This window comes from Cryptomeria japonica, chromosome 7 (assembly GCF_030272615.1).
Source record: "Cryptomeria japonica chromosome 7, Sugi_1.0, whole genome shotgun sequence".
Classification (NCBI taxonomy): Eukaryota; Viridiplantae; Streptophyta; class Pinopsida; order Cupressales; family Cupressaceae; genus Cryptomeria; species Cryptomeria japonica.
The window spans coordinates 312,154,101-312,172,615 of NC_081411.1; the positions used below are offsets into that span (position 1 = coordinate 312,154,101).

The 18,515-nt window shown below is 33.0% G+C and overlaps 1 protein-coding gene across 1 annotated transcript; it reads left to right on the top strand.

The window, feature by feature from the left end:
- Nucleotides 1–13,610: 13,610 nt before the first annotated feature.
- LOC131047244 (putative UPF0481 protein At3g02645) lies at nt 13,611–17,069 on the top strand. The gene is made up of 5 exons (XM_059208601.1): nt 13,611–14,252; nt 14,517–14,575; nt 14,713–14,773; nt 14,856–14,916; nt 16,198–17,069. Exons 1-5 carry the CDS (start codon nt 13,611–13,613, stop codon nt 17,067–17,069), a joined length of 1,695 nt encoding a protein of 564 aa, XP_059064584.1.
- The last annotated feature ends 1,446 nt before the right edge of the window (nt 17,070–18,515 follow it).

An 18,515-nucleotide genomic window follows, 5' to 3' on the forward strand; every position in this document is an offset into this window, starting at 1 on the left:
TTACACCAGTTTACCAGTTCAACTCACGAACTTAACATATCAGTTTACAACATCCTCCACAAAGCTCTTCCTACTGATTACTAGCCAATATCAAAAACAACAATATCAACAATAACATGAATACCATTACTGGTTCAATGACATCAATGACAACATATCATTAATGCAATATATGCAAAATGGCAACAAACTAAAAATTCCAACAGTGTGTGTGTCTATATCTATATGTATGTATCTATATATATAAACATATATATGTACACACACACATACACACACACACACACACACACACACACACACACACACATATGCATGTATGTATGTATGTATGTATGTATGTATATGTGTATGTTTGTATGTGTGTGTGTATGTATACATACATACACACATACACACATACACATATCTGGAATAACCAACAAATTAACTAAAACATATATAACATGAAATCACATACACACAATAAACACTAGATGTGACATGGATAACCCAAAAAGGGAAAAACCATGAAGAATGTTAGTTTTGTAAGTATTAGACTAGTTAAATGACATTGGTTAAGGTGATTTTTACAAAGGGTGCCTCACTACTAGAATGCTCACTACAAGTGGTCTCACTACCCAGAAGAGGCTTGTTGCTAAAGAAAGAAGAAACAAAAAAGAATCCACCACTGTAGCACAATCTACAATATTAGAACTGTTTTTGGTGTCTTCTCAGCAACACACTTCACATATCATCAATTTGATTTTCCCTTTTCAGTCTTGCAAATCTTCCATATGTCACACATTTAGATCATCCACTTATTTATACTATCTCTAGGAAACATAATCTTCTAACTTGGCCAAGATAGAGATTTAAAATAGGTCAACACTAGACATTCTGGTGGCGGGAAGGAATGAGAAGTAGACCATAGTTCACAACATACATCAATGGTTAGATCAACATGATACATGCATCACAAATAAATGTCCCAAAACATGAATCATATGCTACACAAATTCCATTACTCGTCCTCAAATTTTGGACTTAATTTCGACCCAAAACACACTACCCAACATCGCAAAAATAAGAACGAAACAAAGATAACCATGAATATAATCGATCAACACGATGTCCAGTTAATAGAGAAATCTAAATCACCATCATCATAAAAAATTAATACTAAATATCAATTGTATCACATCTTTCAAAGAACCAAATATTTTGAGAACACATCTTCCGAATCACCAACTCCAATATGTTGACGTCAATGACAACCATCAATATCACATTTGTAACAATCTCCCGATTTATCATTGATAGCAACATCCATGAACAACAAAAAAAAAATTTGTAGACTTACTCAGCATCTTTGCACATTACATCTCTTCATCTCATTGCATCTCACCCCGTTTGACATCAAGGACAAAGGTTGGCATAACTACCCCTTTTAAATCCACTCCTACTCCCCCTAGGAGGAAGAACCCAAGAATTAGTCTAACTAAGAATATTAAAGAAGGCCACTCAACCAATGCACTTCCAAATGTACATTAGTTCAAATTAGGAAGGGGTAATACCCCTAACTTCTACCAAAGATACTCAAAAGTATCTTTATACAATGCCTTAGTGAAGATTTCTTCAATCTTCTCTTTTCCTGGTACATACTCAAACTTTACTTCATTATCCAACACCTTGTTTCTCAAGAACTGATACTAAATAGAGATATTCTTTGTTTCAGAATGATGTACAAGATTCTTAGAATTTTTTATCACGTTAGTTTTATCTCATGTAATTGAGATGGGTTCATTCAACATTACACCAATATCCTTCAAAGATGGCTTCATCCATAGAATTTGTGTGAAATATGAAGATGCCACAATATATTGTGCTTCAATTGTAGATAAAATATATAACCCTCCTTCTTACTTTACTGACCAACCAACCAAGAGAAAACAAAGAGTTCTCCACCACTTGTACTTTTCCTGTCATCAACACTTTTAGCCCAATCTACATCTGTATAAGCTATCAGAGTGAAATACAAATTTATGGGATACCACAAATCAAACTCTTTTGTTATTTTTAAATATCTAAAAATCTTTTTACTGCCACAACATGTGATTCTTTTGGTTCTTGCTGAAATCTAGCTGCCAAACAAACTTCATACATGATATCTAATGTAGTAGGAATCAAATATAACAATCCTCCATTCATTGATTTGTATTGACTTCCATCAACTTTAGGGGATTTATCTTATTTATTTAACTAACATCTGGTGGTCATAGGAATACACATCCGTTTGGAGTTTTTCATACCAAACTTCTTCAACAGTTCCTTAATGTATTTAGATCGTGAAATGAAAATTCATTTGCTATTCTAATTTATTTGCAAGACACAAAACAAATTTAACTCACTGATCATGGACATCTCAAATTCCTTCTACATTTCATTATCAAACTCTCTACACATACCTTCACTTTCTCTGTATATTATATCTTCAACATAAATTACAGCAATTAATATTTTACTTCAGTCATTTTTTAAATATAAATTTCTATCAACAAATCCCTTCTGAAAACATTAATCAATCAAATAATTATCTATCCTTCCATACCAAGATCTAGGACCTTGTTTCAATCTACACAAAGCCTTCTTCAATCTAAAAACAATGTATGAATCATCTTAAAACTTAAATCCTTCAAATTGTTCAATGTAAACTTCTTCTTTTAGCTCTCCATTCAAAAATATTGACTTCACATCCATCTGATAAACCTTCAAATCCTTAAAAGTTGCAAAAGAAAAAATCATGCTGATAAACTCCATCCAAGCGACAGGTGCATGTGTTTTTTAAAGTCAATGCCTTCAACCTATGTGTAACCCTTGCAAAACAACCTTTCTTTATTTCTCACAACTTTTCCATCCTCATCAAACTTGTTCTGAAATACCCATTTTGTTCCAATTACATTCTTTTCTTTCGATCCGTGACCTAATTCCTATGTCTAGTTTTTCTCAATTTGATCCATCTCTTCTCTCATCTATGCTTAATTATTTTAAATTCATGAATCAAAGTTTAAAATGATCAACACAAATGAATGTTCAAATTTAGTAATATTTGAAAATGAAGTATTAATTATATCGTAATAACAAATTTATTACATTAATACAGCCAATCAAGATGATATTTTTTTCCAGTTAGTACCTTATCATTTACAAGAAAATCTTATTTGACTAAATTTAATTAAGTTTAATATATACTAATAATATTAATAATTTATTATTAAACCTAATTAGTAAAAGACCATTTTCCATTTCATCAAAATTCATTTAATAAACCATAGAAAGGCAAATGGGGTTTTAAATTTGTTTGTATTACCATTTTTTCTTTTCTAAAGTTGGGGAAGGGGAAATAGGGAGGTTGGCCCATGGGCCCCCGCCCACCCCATACCCCATGTGGGCCACAGCACTAGCAGGGCCACAAGGAGTGGGGTGGGTGGGGTCCCACATGTACACCCCACCTTTCCCCAAAGGTTATTGCCTAAGTAAAAGCTATTGCGATGTTATGCATTCAAATTTGTTATAACGCCCGATAATGATGTGCATGCAATAAAATTAATGCTTGAAAAGGACAATTTTGATGTTAATGAAACTAAAAATAATTTAACTCCCAATAATGATATTCTAATGTGTATGAAATGAAAATTTATTCACCGAATGCAATGTAAAATAAAAATTTAAATATATATATATATATATATATATTAACGATTGTTTATAAATCGGTTAATGACAAAACAAGAAATATAGATAATAATTACATGGTCACAGGAAGTATTGGAGGGTGAAATTACAAAGAATTAAATCTTATTCGAGAAAGAATAGGAGTAGTATTTTTCGGATTTGCAGTGATACTTTTTCAACAAGCAATTTTTTACGAGTTTCCTGAGGTATATATATATTGGAAAGGTTTTTACTCATAGAGAATGATTTCCCAAGGCATTGATATAGAACAACATTTTAAGAAACAGATTCCACGGAGAGGGAAGGTTTCAGAGTTAATAGTTTACATAAGGCATTGATATAACCAATAATTTGTCAAATAGATTTCAAGAGAGTAATTTTTATAGAGAATAAAAAAAAATTGAAAGAGAAAGATTTTACATAAAGATTTAATGTAAATCAAAAGGATTTCACAAGGAGTAATTTTTAAAGAGTATTAAAAAAATTTGCAGATTGAGTAGATTTCCTAGAAAAGAAAGAGAGAGACTTTACATAAATATTTAATATAAATCAAGAGGATTTCATAGAGAGAAGAGTTAATTCTTGGAAAAATAACTAAATATGGAAAATAGGATTTTTGCACAAATCTAGACTTAAAAAGAAAAACATATATATGAAAGCAAAATCAAGATCCTTTCCTTCTTTTTCCTTAAAGAAAATTAATTAAATAACTAAGATATCCTTACATGCAATATTTGAAAAGAAGAAAAATACTTTATCAATATATATTCCTAGTAAGGAGAAAAGGTTTTCTTTTGTTTTTGATACAATCAAATACATATATATATATTTAAAAAAAAAAAAGAATAATAGTTTTTCCTTGATTAACTTTTCTAGTTAACTAAGATAGTAGATCTTTTATATGAACTATTCTTGCAAAATACAAAGTTTAATGTATGTCAAATAAAATAATGTGAAGAGAGGAGAACCTGGATTGTCGAAGATCGATGTAGAATCCTTCCAAATTCTTAAGGCTAGCCTCCCTTGATCCTTCCTTGTGCCTTTGTGAAATTTCTTCAAAATGACTACTTAACAATCCTACAATGAAATGTTACTACAAAGAAAACCTACTACTTCTACTAACTTGACAAAATTTCTTTCTTCCAAAATAACCAACTCCCTCTTTTTGAAAACTTGCATACATTATAGAGAAAATGATCCCTCAATTCCACTATCAAGAGAATTAATTGAAAATGAGATTATTTTTCCTAAATTATCCTCATGCAAAATTAATTGATCACTAATGGAGGAGTTACATGCAAGAAAATGGAGAATGAAAATTCCCTCTAGAAGCTTTCAATTTCTCCTATGACATGTGCTTATATGAAATTGAGCAATTAAATAATTTCTTTTTAAATTATTAATTTATGTGTGTATGTGTGTTTTCTTTATTATAATAAATTTTACATCCATTTTCAATAAATTTATTTTAACATAATCACAAAATGATATAATAGAAATAACAATAGTAGTAGAAAATCAAAATGGTAAAGGAGGGTTATGACATTGCCTCTTGTATAGTTCAATTTGTCCTTTGCACTACATCATTCTATTGTGGTGTCCTAGGGGCAGACAACTACCTTCTAATACCATGTTTCTCATATAAGTTGTTAAACTCATTATAAGTAAATTATCTTCTTCTGTCAAACCTTAGACACTTAAGCTTTCTCTCAATTTCATTTTCAACTCTATCTTAGAATATCTTAAATTTTTCTAATGCTTTTGACTTCTCTATTAAAAATACAACCAATGATAGTATACAATAATCATCAATTAACAACATGGAATACTTCCCACCTTGTATACTCCTTCTTTTGGTAGTACTACATAAGTCTGTGCACTAAGTCCAATAATCTGGTGGACAACTGCTCCTTTCCTCTGTATGTTCCTTTGATCTGATTTCCAACTTGACATTCTTTGCAAATATTATTATTTGGTTTGGTCAACCTTGATAAGTCACTCACTGCACTTGATGAATTGGTCTTTACCCAATTATCAAAGTTGATATGACACATCCTCCAATGATAGAGCCAACTACCATAGATCTAAGATAAAAAACAATGTCTTGTAGCTCCTTCTAGCAAATACATGTTTCCACGAATCTTTTTCCCTACTACAAACACAATTCATGATCACTTTTGGATCTCACAACCAACATCCTAAAAACAACATTGTAACCATTTTCACATATTTTTCCAACACTCAAGAGATTATTATGCAAACCCTTCACCTAGTAAACATTGTTAGTATTCTATTTTCCATCAAAATAAAGAACCAATACCCATAATTTATTTTTATATCTGATCAACTCCGAACCTAACAGAACTACCATCACAATTTTCAAGTTTTACAAACTTACTTTTATCACTAGTCATATGATTTGAACATTCACTATCAATCAACCATTCATTTATATCTCTCGTAGAATGTAAGGTAGTAGCAATATTCTTAGGAAAATCAATCTTAGGTACAGCCTTTTCTACCATAAACAAACAATCACCATCTTCATAGTCCAATTCATCATTTCAAATACAACATCATCTTTAACATTACAGACTCTTTTATTAAACTTCCTTTTACCTTCTCTAAAAAAATTTTGATCCCTTTTCAAGACATCTAGTAACTATGTGACAAATCTTTCCACATATAAAGCATTTAAGAGATAACATACCTTTGTATTTGTCAGTGCCTTTCTTTAGTTTCCTTACAAATTTCAATTCCATCTCATCTAAGCTTTCATCTTCTAAATCTTCCTCAAAGACTTTTAAGGTAGATTAAGATTTAACTTTGTCTTTTTTAAACTTCCTTATCTCAAATGCAGTCAGGGTGTCATTAAGTTGTTCCCTAATAAATTTATTTAGATCATAAGTTTCTTCAATAGAAGAGATCTTGTCACTACATCTTTTTGGTGGAGACATCAGAATCTTCTCAATTATCTCCTCGCCACCAAGTTCTCTGATTTCATTTACTGCACTATCAACCTTCTGAAGATAGGTTGTTATATCTTCTTCCATTTTTAAATTCTTAAATATATTTTTAATTGTTAGCCTCTTTGATAATTTAACTCTATCATTTCTTTCATAGATATCTCTCAACTCCCAAACCTCAAAAGCAATATTTAGTGAAATGACCTTTGTTAATTTAGCCTTTGATAAAGCACTAAAAGTAGCATACCCCGCCTTTTAATTATCTTCATAAGCTTGAATCACATCAAGAGTGGTAGAACCATTTATTAGCTGTACATACTTAGTTTCCATAGCTTTCTAAGTATTTTAGCCCAAGGAGATTGGTGTAGGAGCACCTAGAATCTAGTAAATAGGTTTTGAGTCATAGGAGTTAGGGTTAGGTCTACTGTGATTCAATAGGGTCTACTGAGACCATTTGTAATTTAGTTTCATATTTTTAGATGGGTATGTCAAATATGGAGTCACAATTTGCAAGTTTGTAAAGTTATTCAAAAGTTATCTTTATGGTGTCATCGGGATAGTTAACTTGAAAAGGTGCCATTGTTGTCTAAATGTTCATCAGGATAGTTAACCCAATAAAGTGTCATTGTTTGAAAAAGTTGTCATCAGGATAAGTTATCCCAATAAAGGGTCATGGATAGTTTTGTCTATTAGGATTGGCAAATATTGTGTAACCGACTATGGAAGGTTATGCCGATAGTTGTCCAATTACCTCATTCGGTATAGCTATGCCGAAAGAGGGACATTAGAATAAGTTACTCCATCAGGATTACACAAAATGGTTACTCCACCTGTTCTATTTATTCTAATGGGTGTTTCAAGTTTCGGTTCGGGATTGCTATCCAACATGAATTTCCAAAATAGTTTTGTCATTTCTGATTTGTTATTCTGATGAAGAAGTCTTGTTTGGTTTTTTAGGATATGAAAGTTGAATGTTCAAGAATCCCAGGGGTTTGTTGTGATCACAAGAATGCATAAATTTGGTATAAATTGTATAGAAACGATGGGAAAAGTGGAGAATTCTATAATATATAAATTATTTTTCAAATTTTGAAATCATTGGCACCAAAATTGGAAGTTTATGTTCTGCAACTTGCTCTGTCTTTGTAATTTGTTATATGTTTTGTATTTGAATATTGTTGTATGGATTCAATTTTTGTATGTGAGAAAGTGAGGGTATATATTTTTAGGTTATCTTCCATTTTCCAATGGTTAAAATTATGAATAGTTAAGACCTTGTATATTTTTCATGAGATTGCCTGATAACTAGGTTTCTAATAGGAAATTGATGATTTTTCCCTTGACCCGATTGTCATAACACTCTGTGTTGCTAATGTGATGAGCATATAACTAGACAATGGCACCTTCGGAGTTAACTATCTTGATGACGACATAAATATATATAATCATATAATCATACAATCTGAAGGAAGAAGTTTTTTGTCTCCGGGTGTTTGATGTAGGAGCACTTAGAATCTAGTAAATAGGTTTTGAGTTGAAGATGTTAGGGTTATGTCTATTGTGATTCAATAAGGTCTATTGAGACCATTTGTAATGTAATTTCATGATTTTAGATGGTTATGCCAAATTTGGAGTCACAATTTTGAAGTCTGTAAAATTGTTCAAAAGTTATATTTCTATTGTCATCAGGATAGTTGTTCAAAAGGCTTGGAATCAAACTTTAAAAGAAATACTAAAAATGCTTGAAATAAATGATGGAAAGGAATACCTTCATATCTACAACAGATGATGATGCTGATGCTTTGCTTCTTGGATGTAACCACATTTGTTATATGAAATGACATGAACATGGAAAAACCCTAACACACACACATGCTTGCAAATAAATGATGTAATATTGCTCCAATGGATAGATGAAGAATATGCAGCCTTGAGAAATGCTAAATGATTAATGCTTGACACTTGAATGTTATATCCTTTCCTTTTCCATTTTGTCATGCTATTACCTTATGATTGTATGCTATGCCCAATAAGAGGGGAAGACCTCTTTATATACTTGTCTATCATCAAACATTTAATTTTTTGACATAGGCCGACATTGGGGATTCATTTACCACTCAAAATTGAGATAGGGCCTAGGAGCCAAGATAGATCCCAATTAGGAAGTACCAAGGCATGGCACCCTGGTCCTACCCAAGTTTGGGCTAGGATTAAAGGGCTATGCAGATATTTACAAGATGAAATTACATTACAAATGGTCTCAATAGACCTTATTGAATCATAGTAGACCTAACCATAACTTCTACAACTCAAAACCTATTTACTATATTCCACATGCTGTTGCACAAAAGATCAAGTAACCTCTCATCTTCACTTTTTAGAAGCTATAGATTTTGAATCCTTCAAAGATAGGGATAGTTAGTTAATGTGCCATTGGATTAGGATCTACCTCAAATGGTTAAGCTCTTTTCCAAGGATCCAAAACTCTGATACCAATTGTTAAATATTTGGGCAATAGAGAGGGGGGGTGAATAAGTTTACAACTTGCAATTTTCTTCAATTATTTCACACATTTGGAATAACCAACAAATTTAACCAATGAAAATATAACATGAAGGTACATAACAAAATATATTACACAACATGAACACTAGATATGATGTGGAAAACCCAAAAATGTAAAAACCATGGTGAATGTTAGTTCTTAATATATAACACTGGTTAAGGTGATTTTTACAAAGGGTATCTCATTACTAGAATGCTCAATATAGGTAGGCTCATTTCCCAGAAGAGGCTCACTATCGAAGGAAGAAGAAAGAAAAAGAGGTCCACCTCTATAACATAGTCTACAATATTTGAAATACTTCCAGTGCCTTCTTAGCAACCCAATTCACATATCATCAATTGGATTTTTCCTTTTCAGTCTTGCACATATTTCATATGTCATACATTCACATCATCCACTTATTTATACTATCTCTTAGAAACATAATCTTCTATGTCGACCAAGACATAGATTTAAAATTGGTCAACACTAAACATTCTAGTGGGGGGAAGGAATGAGAAGTAGACCATACAACAACACACATCAATGGTCATATCAACATGATACATCCATCACAAATACCATTCCCAAAACATGACTCATGCTACACAAATTTCATTACTCATCCTCAAATTTCAGACCTAATTTGGATGCAAAAATGACTACCTAACATTGCAAAAATAAGAATGAAACCAAGATACTCATTAATACAATCGATCAACACCATATGTGATGAACAAAGAAATTTTAATAACCATCATCACAAATAATCAACACTGAATATCAACTGTAGCACATCTTCTAAGTACCAAAGATTCTAGGAACACATCTTCTAGCTCACCAGCTCCAAAATGTTGACATCAATGACAACCATCAACATCACATTTACAACAAATGTATGTTATTAATTTTTATAACATGGTTGGTAGAAAACGTAAATATAGATGAATTTCTTATTATAATATTGGATTTCCTCTATGTATTTCCATGTAAATATGAACACTTTCTTTTAAGTATTTATTTCATTGATTTGATGATTTGTTATAAATTTGGTTGAACTGTTTAGGGTTTAGTGTACATATATATGTAATTGATTTCTATTTAGTGTGGGCTAATACATGCACATAAATATTTCAATCTCAATCAACCACTATTTTTACTAATTACAAAATGCCAAATTTCTCATTCTTTTATTTCTAGTTAATTGTTTAAATATGAAAAATGCATCCACGAATTGGCCAAATCATCCAAATTTAGCATGACTTTGGTACTAGATGGTAGTGTTAAAATTACCAAGATAGAAATCATGATACTTACAATAAATAGTTTTGTAATTAGATTAGACATCGATATAATTATTCTAATGGTGAAAACTATAAGCAATTAAGTACCCTTAGGTAATCCATTTATTATAATTTTATGTACTTTAACTACATAAAAAAATGAAAACTCTTGTCCTTAACTAAAGTGCATGTCACAATATGGGATATGTAGTTAAATTTTTTTATTAATTCTAATTCTAGTATCTATATTGAAAATTCCTAGCTAAGTACTAATGTCACATGGATAATTATACTAGAAATATCTCTAAGGGTTTTGAACTTATGGTCTAGGATCTTAGTGATTATAATACTTTTATAATTCATTATTATCAATTATTTAATACATTTTGATGAAGCTTATTGTGAGCCATTAAAATATCGGTTACCTACAATCTTGTTATGAGGATTTAAACCTAAGAAAAGTAGTATGGTTGAAACTACAAACCCTAGATAAAAGTCTTAAATTATAGGATAAGGTTTTTATCCTCACCTTGCTTTTCTTTAACCTTGAAATATTTTCTTAACTAATTTAAACAATTATCTAATTGTATAATTTACATGTATAAAAGATAATACTTGTTCTAATCACCTTCATAATAGGATTCTTATGTATGTCAAACTCTAGAATTCTTGAAGAATACCATTCAAAAATTATATTGGAGTCTTTCATAAGTATTCTCAAACCATCCAACACTACTTGAAATTTCATGTTTCCCATCATATTTTCAATAAAATATAAAACTTAAACACAAAGATATTAAAGATTATTCAAATTTAATTGGTATAGATAATTCCTTGCTTTAGGCCTCTCTTAAAGGTGAAGTAATTTATTATTTGATAATGCGTACTAGTTTTTATTATGTTCTAATCCAATGAAATAGTGCATATGCTGATGTTCAACAACTAAATGATGTTTAGTTTATCTTGGCTAAATATGATACAAGTTAAAGTATTGTAAGTGATCAAGAACTATGGTTTTCTCACTAGCTACATCAAAAGTAGTGTATACCCAATTCCACATAGTATTAAACTACCAATGTGAACTACTGATGTATTCGTTTAGAAATGTTATTATAATTTATTGCCAACCTTGAATGAGTGAGGTGTGTCATGAAATTCATGGATCTCCTTATATTTTTTGAATGGATGTGAGTGAGTCTACAATATATGTTATTTATCTCTCTAACCCTTCTATAATTGAAATTATGTTATTTTTAATTCCTTTTATTAAGTGAAAAATTACACATGAGGTGGCAATATCAAGTTCTAACCCAATAAATATCCCAAAAGAACTATTACCTATACAAATTGTGTAAGCATGATTGATGTTGAATAGGTTGTTATCTTAACACTAAGATGTGCAAAATAATAAATGTGTAAACATTACTATATTGTATGCTTAAAACCTCTAAGTAACCATCTATATTGAGTGAAAGGATATGAATAAATTCAATTCTATAAGAAATATAAGGATTAACAAAATGCATTTCTTGAGTCATGGTTAGGGAAAGTGGATCTAAGCATATAAAGTATACTCAAACATATAAATATATTTTTTGTTAATCTTGACTACTAGAATGCCATGACAAAAAGTCAATGCTTAATATGCACAAAACTATATAAATGGGTAGAATTATTAGAATATTGAATTATGAGAATATAATGCATTGGACTAGAAAGATTAAATTCCTTATAATCCTTTCCACCATGCAATCATCTACAATAGATTGTTTCATCTAATGATAAAATAAATTTTGAATATGATTATATTAATACAAGTTGATTTATAATTATATTTTTAATATGATTTTAAAAAAAAAACTGCTAATGAGAAGATATGGCAATTATTCATGAGGTTATTTGTCCACTGTTCTAATTTTGGTCCCTACAATTATGTACTTTAATAAGAAGTCATAAGATCATAGTTATCAACAGATTATATCAAACAAGAGAATTTAAATCTTAAAATAATAATTTAATGGTATATGAAAAAATATTACAAGCATCTCTAGATTAATATTTAAAAATACTACATTATTTTATGATGAAGTTGTCAAACTAACTTGACTCACTATCGAGGATGCTTAATATTTTCTTGTATTTACAACAAATTCAAAAAATTAGTTATTACCACCCTATTTATCTCATTCGTAGCTATGAACAAATGAAGCCATTTTTTTTTTTTATGAAGGTCCAAACCTAGCATGGCAGCCCAGCAAGGGCACAAAGCTTGTGAGCACACCAATCCAGCAAGGGCCTTCACAAAGTAGATTTTGCCACCCAATACGGAGACATGAACCTAACTCAACAAGACTTGATACCTGGTGGGCTCATTTACAGCCATTGATATTCACCAATTGGACCAAGAGTCCATTGACTAAACGACATTTTTTGATATAACTTGATAAAGAACCTAATCACACTAATTAAAAACATCGATTTGAAATTTAAAGTAAAAAAAAAAAACCATTTTCAAATGTGAAAATAAAAATTTAAGGAAAAATGAAAGTCCTCCAATTCTTTCAACGTAAACGAGGGCAAATTGATTACATGGTTTTTATATGGGCCCTCTTCCCGCATAAGCAATTTGACAAGATTCCTTAGACTAAAGAGGCTGCTTGAGGAACCTACTTCAACTTCAAACTCTTCCCTGTTAAACCGTAGAATAAGTACACATATTTCATCATGCAATCGTCTGAAACCTAACACACTGTTAGTACACCTTTATTACATTACATTAGATTTGATGGGCCCTCTCTCCAACGTATGCGACTAAGAGAGTAACAAGCAGACTTCAGACTTTGAATAGAATCTTAATTGTAAAGCATTTACCTTGTGGAGTTTTATGGAAATTTCTCTGAAACTGAGGTTTTCTATTCTCGCTGGAAGTAGAGAAATTTCCGGGAATGTAAAGATTCTTTGTTCGCTGGAGCCGAGGCTGAAGCTACAAATACGACTCTCTTCCTAGTTGTTTGCTAAATTGGAGCTTTTGATTACCTATTTTTCATTTCGTTGTTGTCCACTTGCTTTCTCTGATCTCTAATCCATTCTCCACTTGGAATCATGGAATTAAAGAACGCCGAAGAAGTAAAGTTCGATCAGGATCTCTGGCTTATTCAAATAAAGGAAGGTCTGCAAATACAGGGCAAGCAAAAAGAAGAAAAGGAGATTTGCATATCCGTTTCTGGTGTGCCCAAGGAGTTGTTGGCAATGACGCCAGAAGCGTATATTCTGCAGTGCGTCTCCATTGGACCATATCACCATTCTAGATCACAGCTTTACGAAATGGAGAGATATAAAGTATCTGCTGTGCGAAGGTTTGAGAAGACGCTAACCGGTGGCTGCAAGCTCGAATCAGTAGTGGAAGAAGTGAAGAAGTACGACTGGCAGATCAGGAACTGCTACCACAAATATCTCGACTACAAGAAGGAAACCCTGGCATGGCTTATGGCTCTTGACGCCTCCTTCGTGCTTGACTGCTTGCAGTTCCAAGTCGAACGGGCAGACCAGCCTTCTTCACAAGTGTCTTCCCACGGTAAGCCACTGGGCAGAGTTTTGGATCCAACTGGGAGGAGCGCAATCCACAATGCGATTATGAGAGATCTGATGATGCTAGAGAATCAGTTACCTTTGTTTCTCTTGCAGAAGCTGCTCCAAATGGAGTTGGGTTCTCAAGATAAGGCGGAAGAAAGGCTCTGCAAATTGGTGACTCGCGCCTGTAAGGAATGGTCGCCATTTATGTTGAAGATGCGGGATAGTTCAAGGTGTTGCTCTTTGATACTTTTGTCCTCGATGACAAGAAAATTAAAAGGGGGAAGTTGTGTTGCTTAAGTTTCATATTTTGAGGCAAGTGTATTAAACATGTGGTTGTATTCTTAAAAGCCCTTTCTCTCGGGCCAGGCTGGTGTCACGGATATATTGAATTAAGCTGACGTGTTATATTTTTAAAACGTCTTTCTCTCGAGCCAGGCTGGTGACACGGATACAGTGAATAACACTGACTTGGCATTTATTGAACGGCATCTTTGGTTAATATTGTGTTTAATATGTCTACGGACTAATAGCATATACTTCGGAATACTCTATGTGACCGACGGATTAAAAGTTTTTTTGGAAGCATCGTTTTGTTTCATTTGTTTTTGAACAAGTTTATTGTTGCTTGAAGTCCGTCTCAAACCCTAGACACCATGAGAGATGCAGCCGCCGCTGAAGCAAAGGAGCTCGAAGTTAGTTTGTTTGGTTGGGAAGAATGACGCAAGAGTGGACTTAACAGTGAGCTAAATGGATTTTTGGTTAGTTTCTTTTCAGTTATCAATGAGGTTGCGTATTACAGGTATTATTCTTGTTCATATGTTTAAAAAAGATTCAGGTATTTCGAATCTGGTTTTTCAGTCATGAAAAATGGAAATAAGGAAACAGACTTTGCTTTATTTTTGGTTTTCAAATTTGGGAAATTCAAGCATCTTTAGTTTATCTCTCAGCTTCTCTTTCCGTTGCATAGTTAATCGGTTATTTGTTTTCAGTTTGCAAATTCCCGTAAGGGTTTGGTAACCCTATACGAGGGTTATTCTTGAAGACGTTTTTTTCTGTTTGGGGAAGAAAACAGTTTAAATACAGAACAGTATATATTGAAATTGGTGTGAGAAGTGTGGGCAAGTGAAAGACAAAGATTTTGTTGAAAAAGAAAAACAAAGTGCTGTGTATAACAAAAGACTATCAGAGATTTTTGATAGTCAAGGGTTTGAGAGTATTACTCTGTTTTGTTGCAGAGTACTTGAGGCTGTAATGGTTGAAATTATCTTGATGTTCAGAGATTGAGTTTTCTCTCTGATAGTTTTTTAAATGTCTTTAAAAGAATGTCATTATTATCTATCTATGACTCAAAACCGTGAAGAATATTGTTGCAAAAATCATTTAGAGAAAATCATTTGTACAGATTGGTAAAATATACTCGCTCCAATTACTGATGGTTTTGTGACTGCAGAATTAAGTGCATTCATAAAATTACCAGTGACTGTAGCTTGAGTTGGAATGTTTCTATTGGATAAGAAAGAGGGGTTGGTGCTCCTTGAGGCCTTGTGGTTTCTAAATCTTGTGTACTGAGTTGGTGCTCTTTGAAATAATATAAGGGATCTTACCGAGTGGTTTTTCTACCCCAGGAGGGTTTTCCACTCATGAAAACTATGGTGTTATGTGCCCTGTCTTGTCTCAGTTTGACTTACTGGTTTATGCTCTGATACTATATGTCTTTTGCTTCCTTCATTTCATACTCTGTTTTGCTTGAACTTATGTGATGCAATCTTTGCAATACTCGTTTAACTGTTCTATGTTCTTGTAAAAGAATCAAAAACTTTTTGTCTTTCTGAAAAACATGATTCAAGTTTTTTATTTGGTCTTATTATGTATTCCTTGCATTGTTAACAATGTTAGTTTAAGGTGTTAAGTCTCATTTGTTTAGCTTTTCATCTTACATTCATCTGTGCTTATTGTTAAACAAGATTGTCAAGTTGTGAAGAAATTCTTGTGAAAATCGTTACACTCTGATTCACCCCCCCCTCTCAGAGTGTCTCCACTTCCAACACAAGGCTGCGTATAAAAGAGCGGGGTCACATATTCGAGGTGCTCTACTACTCTATTGTCCCTGCCCCAGACATGGACGATATCATTTCTAAGAAGAATGATGACGGGAATGTCCTGTCCCCGGATTCAACGTACATAACGCGTGCTCTGAAAGCTTTATGGAAGGCCCTCTCTTCGTTAGAAATCAGCCTTGATCAACTTGTCTCGGCACTCCCTGAGGGTGTCTTGAAAGGAAAGACTGTCCAGTTGGTGACACAGATGTCCACGCATCTTGTTTCCGCTTTTGAAACTCTTTCAACTAAGCGCAAAGATGAAATTGATGAGGAAAAAGATGAGAGAGGATATTCCTCTGCGGAAACTCCTCCTACGCGTGATGAATTAGCGATTCCCTCCGTCTCCAATTTATACTCAGCAGGGGTAAAATTCCTTCCAATTGAGGGAGACCTTACCACAATTCGCTTTGACCCGAGGACTGCAACTCTTTATCTTCCCAAATTGAGGTTAGATTCGAGCACGGAAGTAGTTCTCAGGAATTTGGTGGCGTTCGAAGCTTCGGCGGCTCCTGGTGATTTGATCTTCACTCGTTATAGTGATTTCATGAACGGCATCATCGACAAAGAGGAAGATGTTCGGCTTCTGAGAAAAAGCGGGATTATCTACAATCATCTGGCAGACGACGGGAAAGTGGCAAGCCTGTGGAATGGCTTGGGTAAATGCGTGAAATTGACGAAAGTAAAACATTTGGATCAAGTTATAGCGGATGTCAACAAGCATTATCACAAGAGATGGCGCGTTGCTATTAAGAATAACATAAGCAAATACATATTTGGTTCGTGGAAGGTCCTCACTGTTGTGGCCGCAGGGATACTGTTGCTCCTCACTTGCTTAGAGGCTTTTTGTTCTCTGTATGAGTGTAAACATTGGTGGAACAACACAAGTTAATTAGAAGAACTTAATCTCGTATAACTATTTACGAATCCTGATGGCCGTTTCTTCCTCTTTCATAGACCGATTTCAATTTGCCTTAGGAGCATTTTGTTTACAAGGCGTGTTGATGCGGAGCACTAGTCTACCAGTCATTCACGTTCAGTTGTTGGTGACTATTTTTTGGGTCCTTTTGGGGCTTAACTATAAATTTTTAGTCATTTATTCAACTAGCTGTCTTGACTGATCTTCTTTGTAACAGCTGTCCCATGATTTTGTTAATGTAGAGTTTTGTTGAGTTACTTTAGTAGCCTTTTTTAGCAATTTGGAAGGGTACGTAGGAGTGAAATAAGGCAAAGTTTCTCCATTTAAGGAGCTGTATGCATTGTAATCTGTATGGGGGAGTTTAGGATTAGTCACTGAATAAAATGGGATTGGAGGCAGTAATTTTATATTGGAAGAAATAAAGAAGTTCTAAGCACATTATATAGCTCGGTTTATTTTGTTTATTTTGGTTCATTTTATGATTTTTCTTTCTATTATACATAGAATAGAACTGTTGGCTTGTAGGATCTACATCAGTTTGGTATCAAAGGAAAACTGAAAATGGTTCAAAGAGCAGCTCGTATGGCTTGGAGAAGAAGAGACTAGAAGAATGCTAGATTGAGATATGATGCCTTGGAGGAAGAACTTTGAAAGTTGCAAGACTTAGAGGCTAGGTTGTTACATGAGAACTCTAACGAAGGACAAGAAGTTCAAAGAGGGTGAGCAGCAGTCATAGACCAATGGAGAGATTTATTGTGGTCATCAACAAACAAGGAACTAGAGTCAAGTTTGAAATTCTTGATTATAAAGGTGAACTAAAGCCTGAGGTGTTCATGGATTGGATTAAAGACTTAGAAAAGTACTATGTTATGAAAGAGATTGGGGAAGAGGAACCATATAGGGTGAAGATTAAAGCTTCAAAGATGAAGTCTCATGCAATTCTATGGTGGGATAATCTTCAAGACACCAAGGGTGTGAAGGAAAGGAGAAAATTAAGTTGTGGCCAAACATATTGAAGAATTTAAAGGCTAGATCCATGCCTTCAAATTATTAGCAGAAGCTTTTTAGCGAATTTTAGTTTTCAAAACAAAAGGAGTCCTTTATATCTGCCTACACTGAAGAATTTATGAATCTAAAAATTAGAACCAACTTGCAAGAAGAGGGTGAGTATACTATGGCTAGGTATATTAATGGACTTAAATTCTAGCTCCAAAATAAGTTACCCTTATTGAAGGTGAATTCCATATATGAGGCTTGTCAATTAGCTTTAAAAGAAGAGGAGAAATTGAATAGAATAAGCAAAGAAGCCAACAAAAGAGGTTGTAATTCAAGTAGGAAAAGAGCGAGTTCATCCAAATCAACCAATGAAGAAGAATGAGTGGATAACATGAATGCAAAATTTTAAGGAAGAGGTGGCAT

What these genes read in the sequence shown, in the direction of transcription:
- LOC131047244 (XM_059208601.1), top strand. Translation starts at nt 13,611, where the DNA reads ATGGAATTAAAGAACGCCGAAGAAGTAAAGTTCGATCAGGATCTCTGG. An exon ending in AAGAAAGGCTCTGCAAATTG is followed by an intron (nt 14,253 to 14,516) that starts GTGACTCGCGCC and finishes CTCTCGAGCCAG; the next exon opens with GCTGGTGACACGGATACAGT. An exon ending in TTTATTGAACGGCATCTTTG is followed by an intron (nt 14,576 to 14,712) that starts GTTAATATTGTG and finishes TGTTGCTTGAAG; the next exon opens with TCCGTCTCAAACCCTAGACA.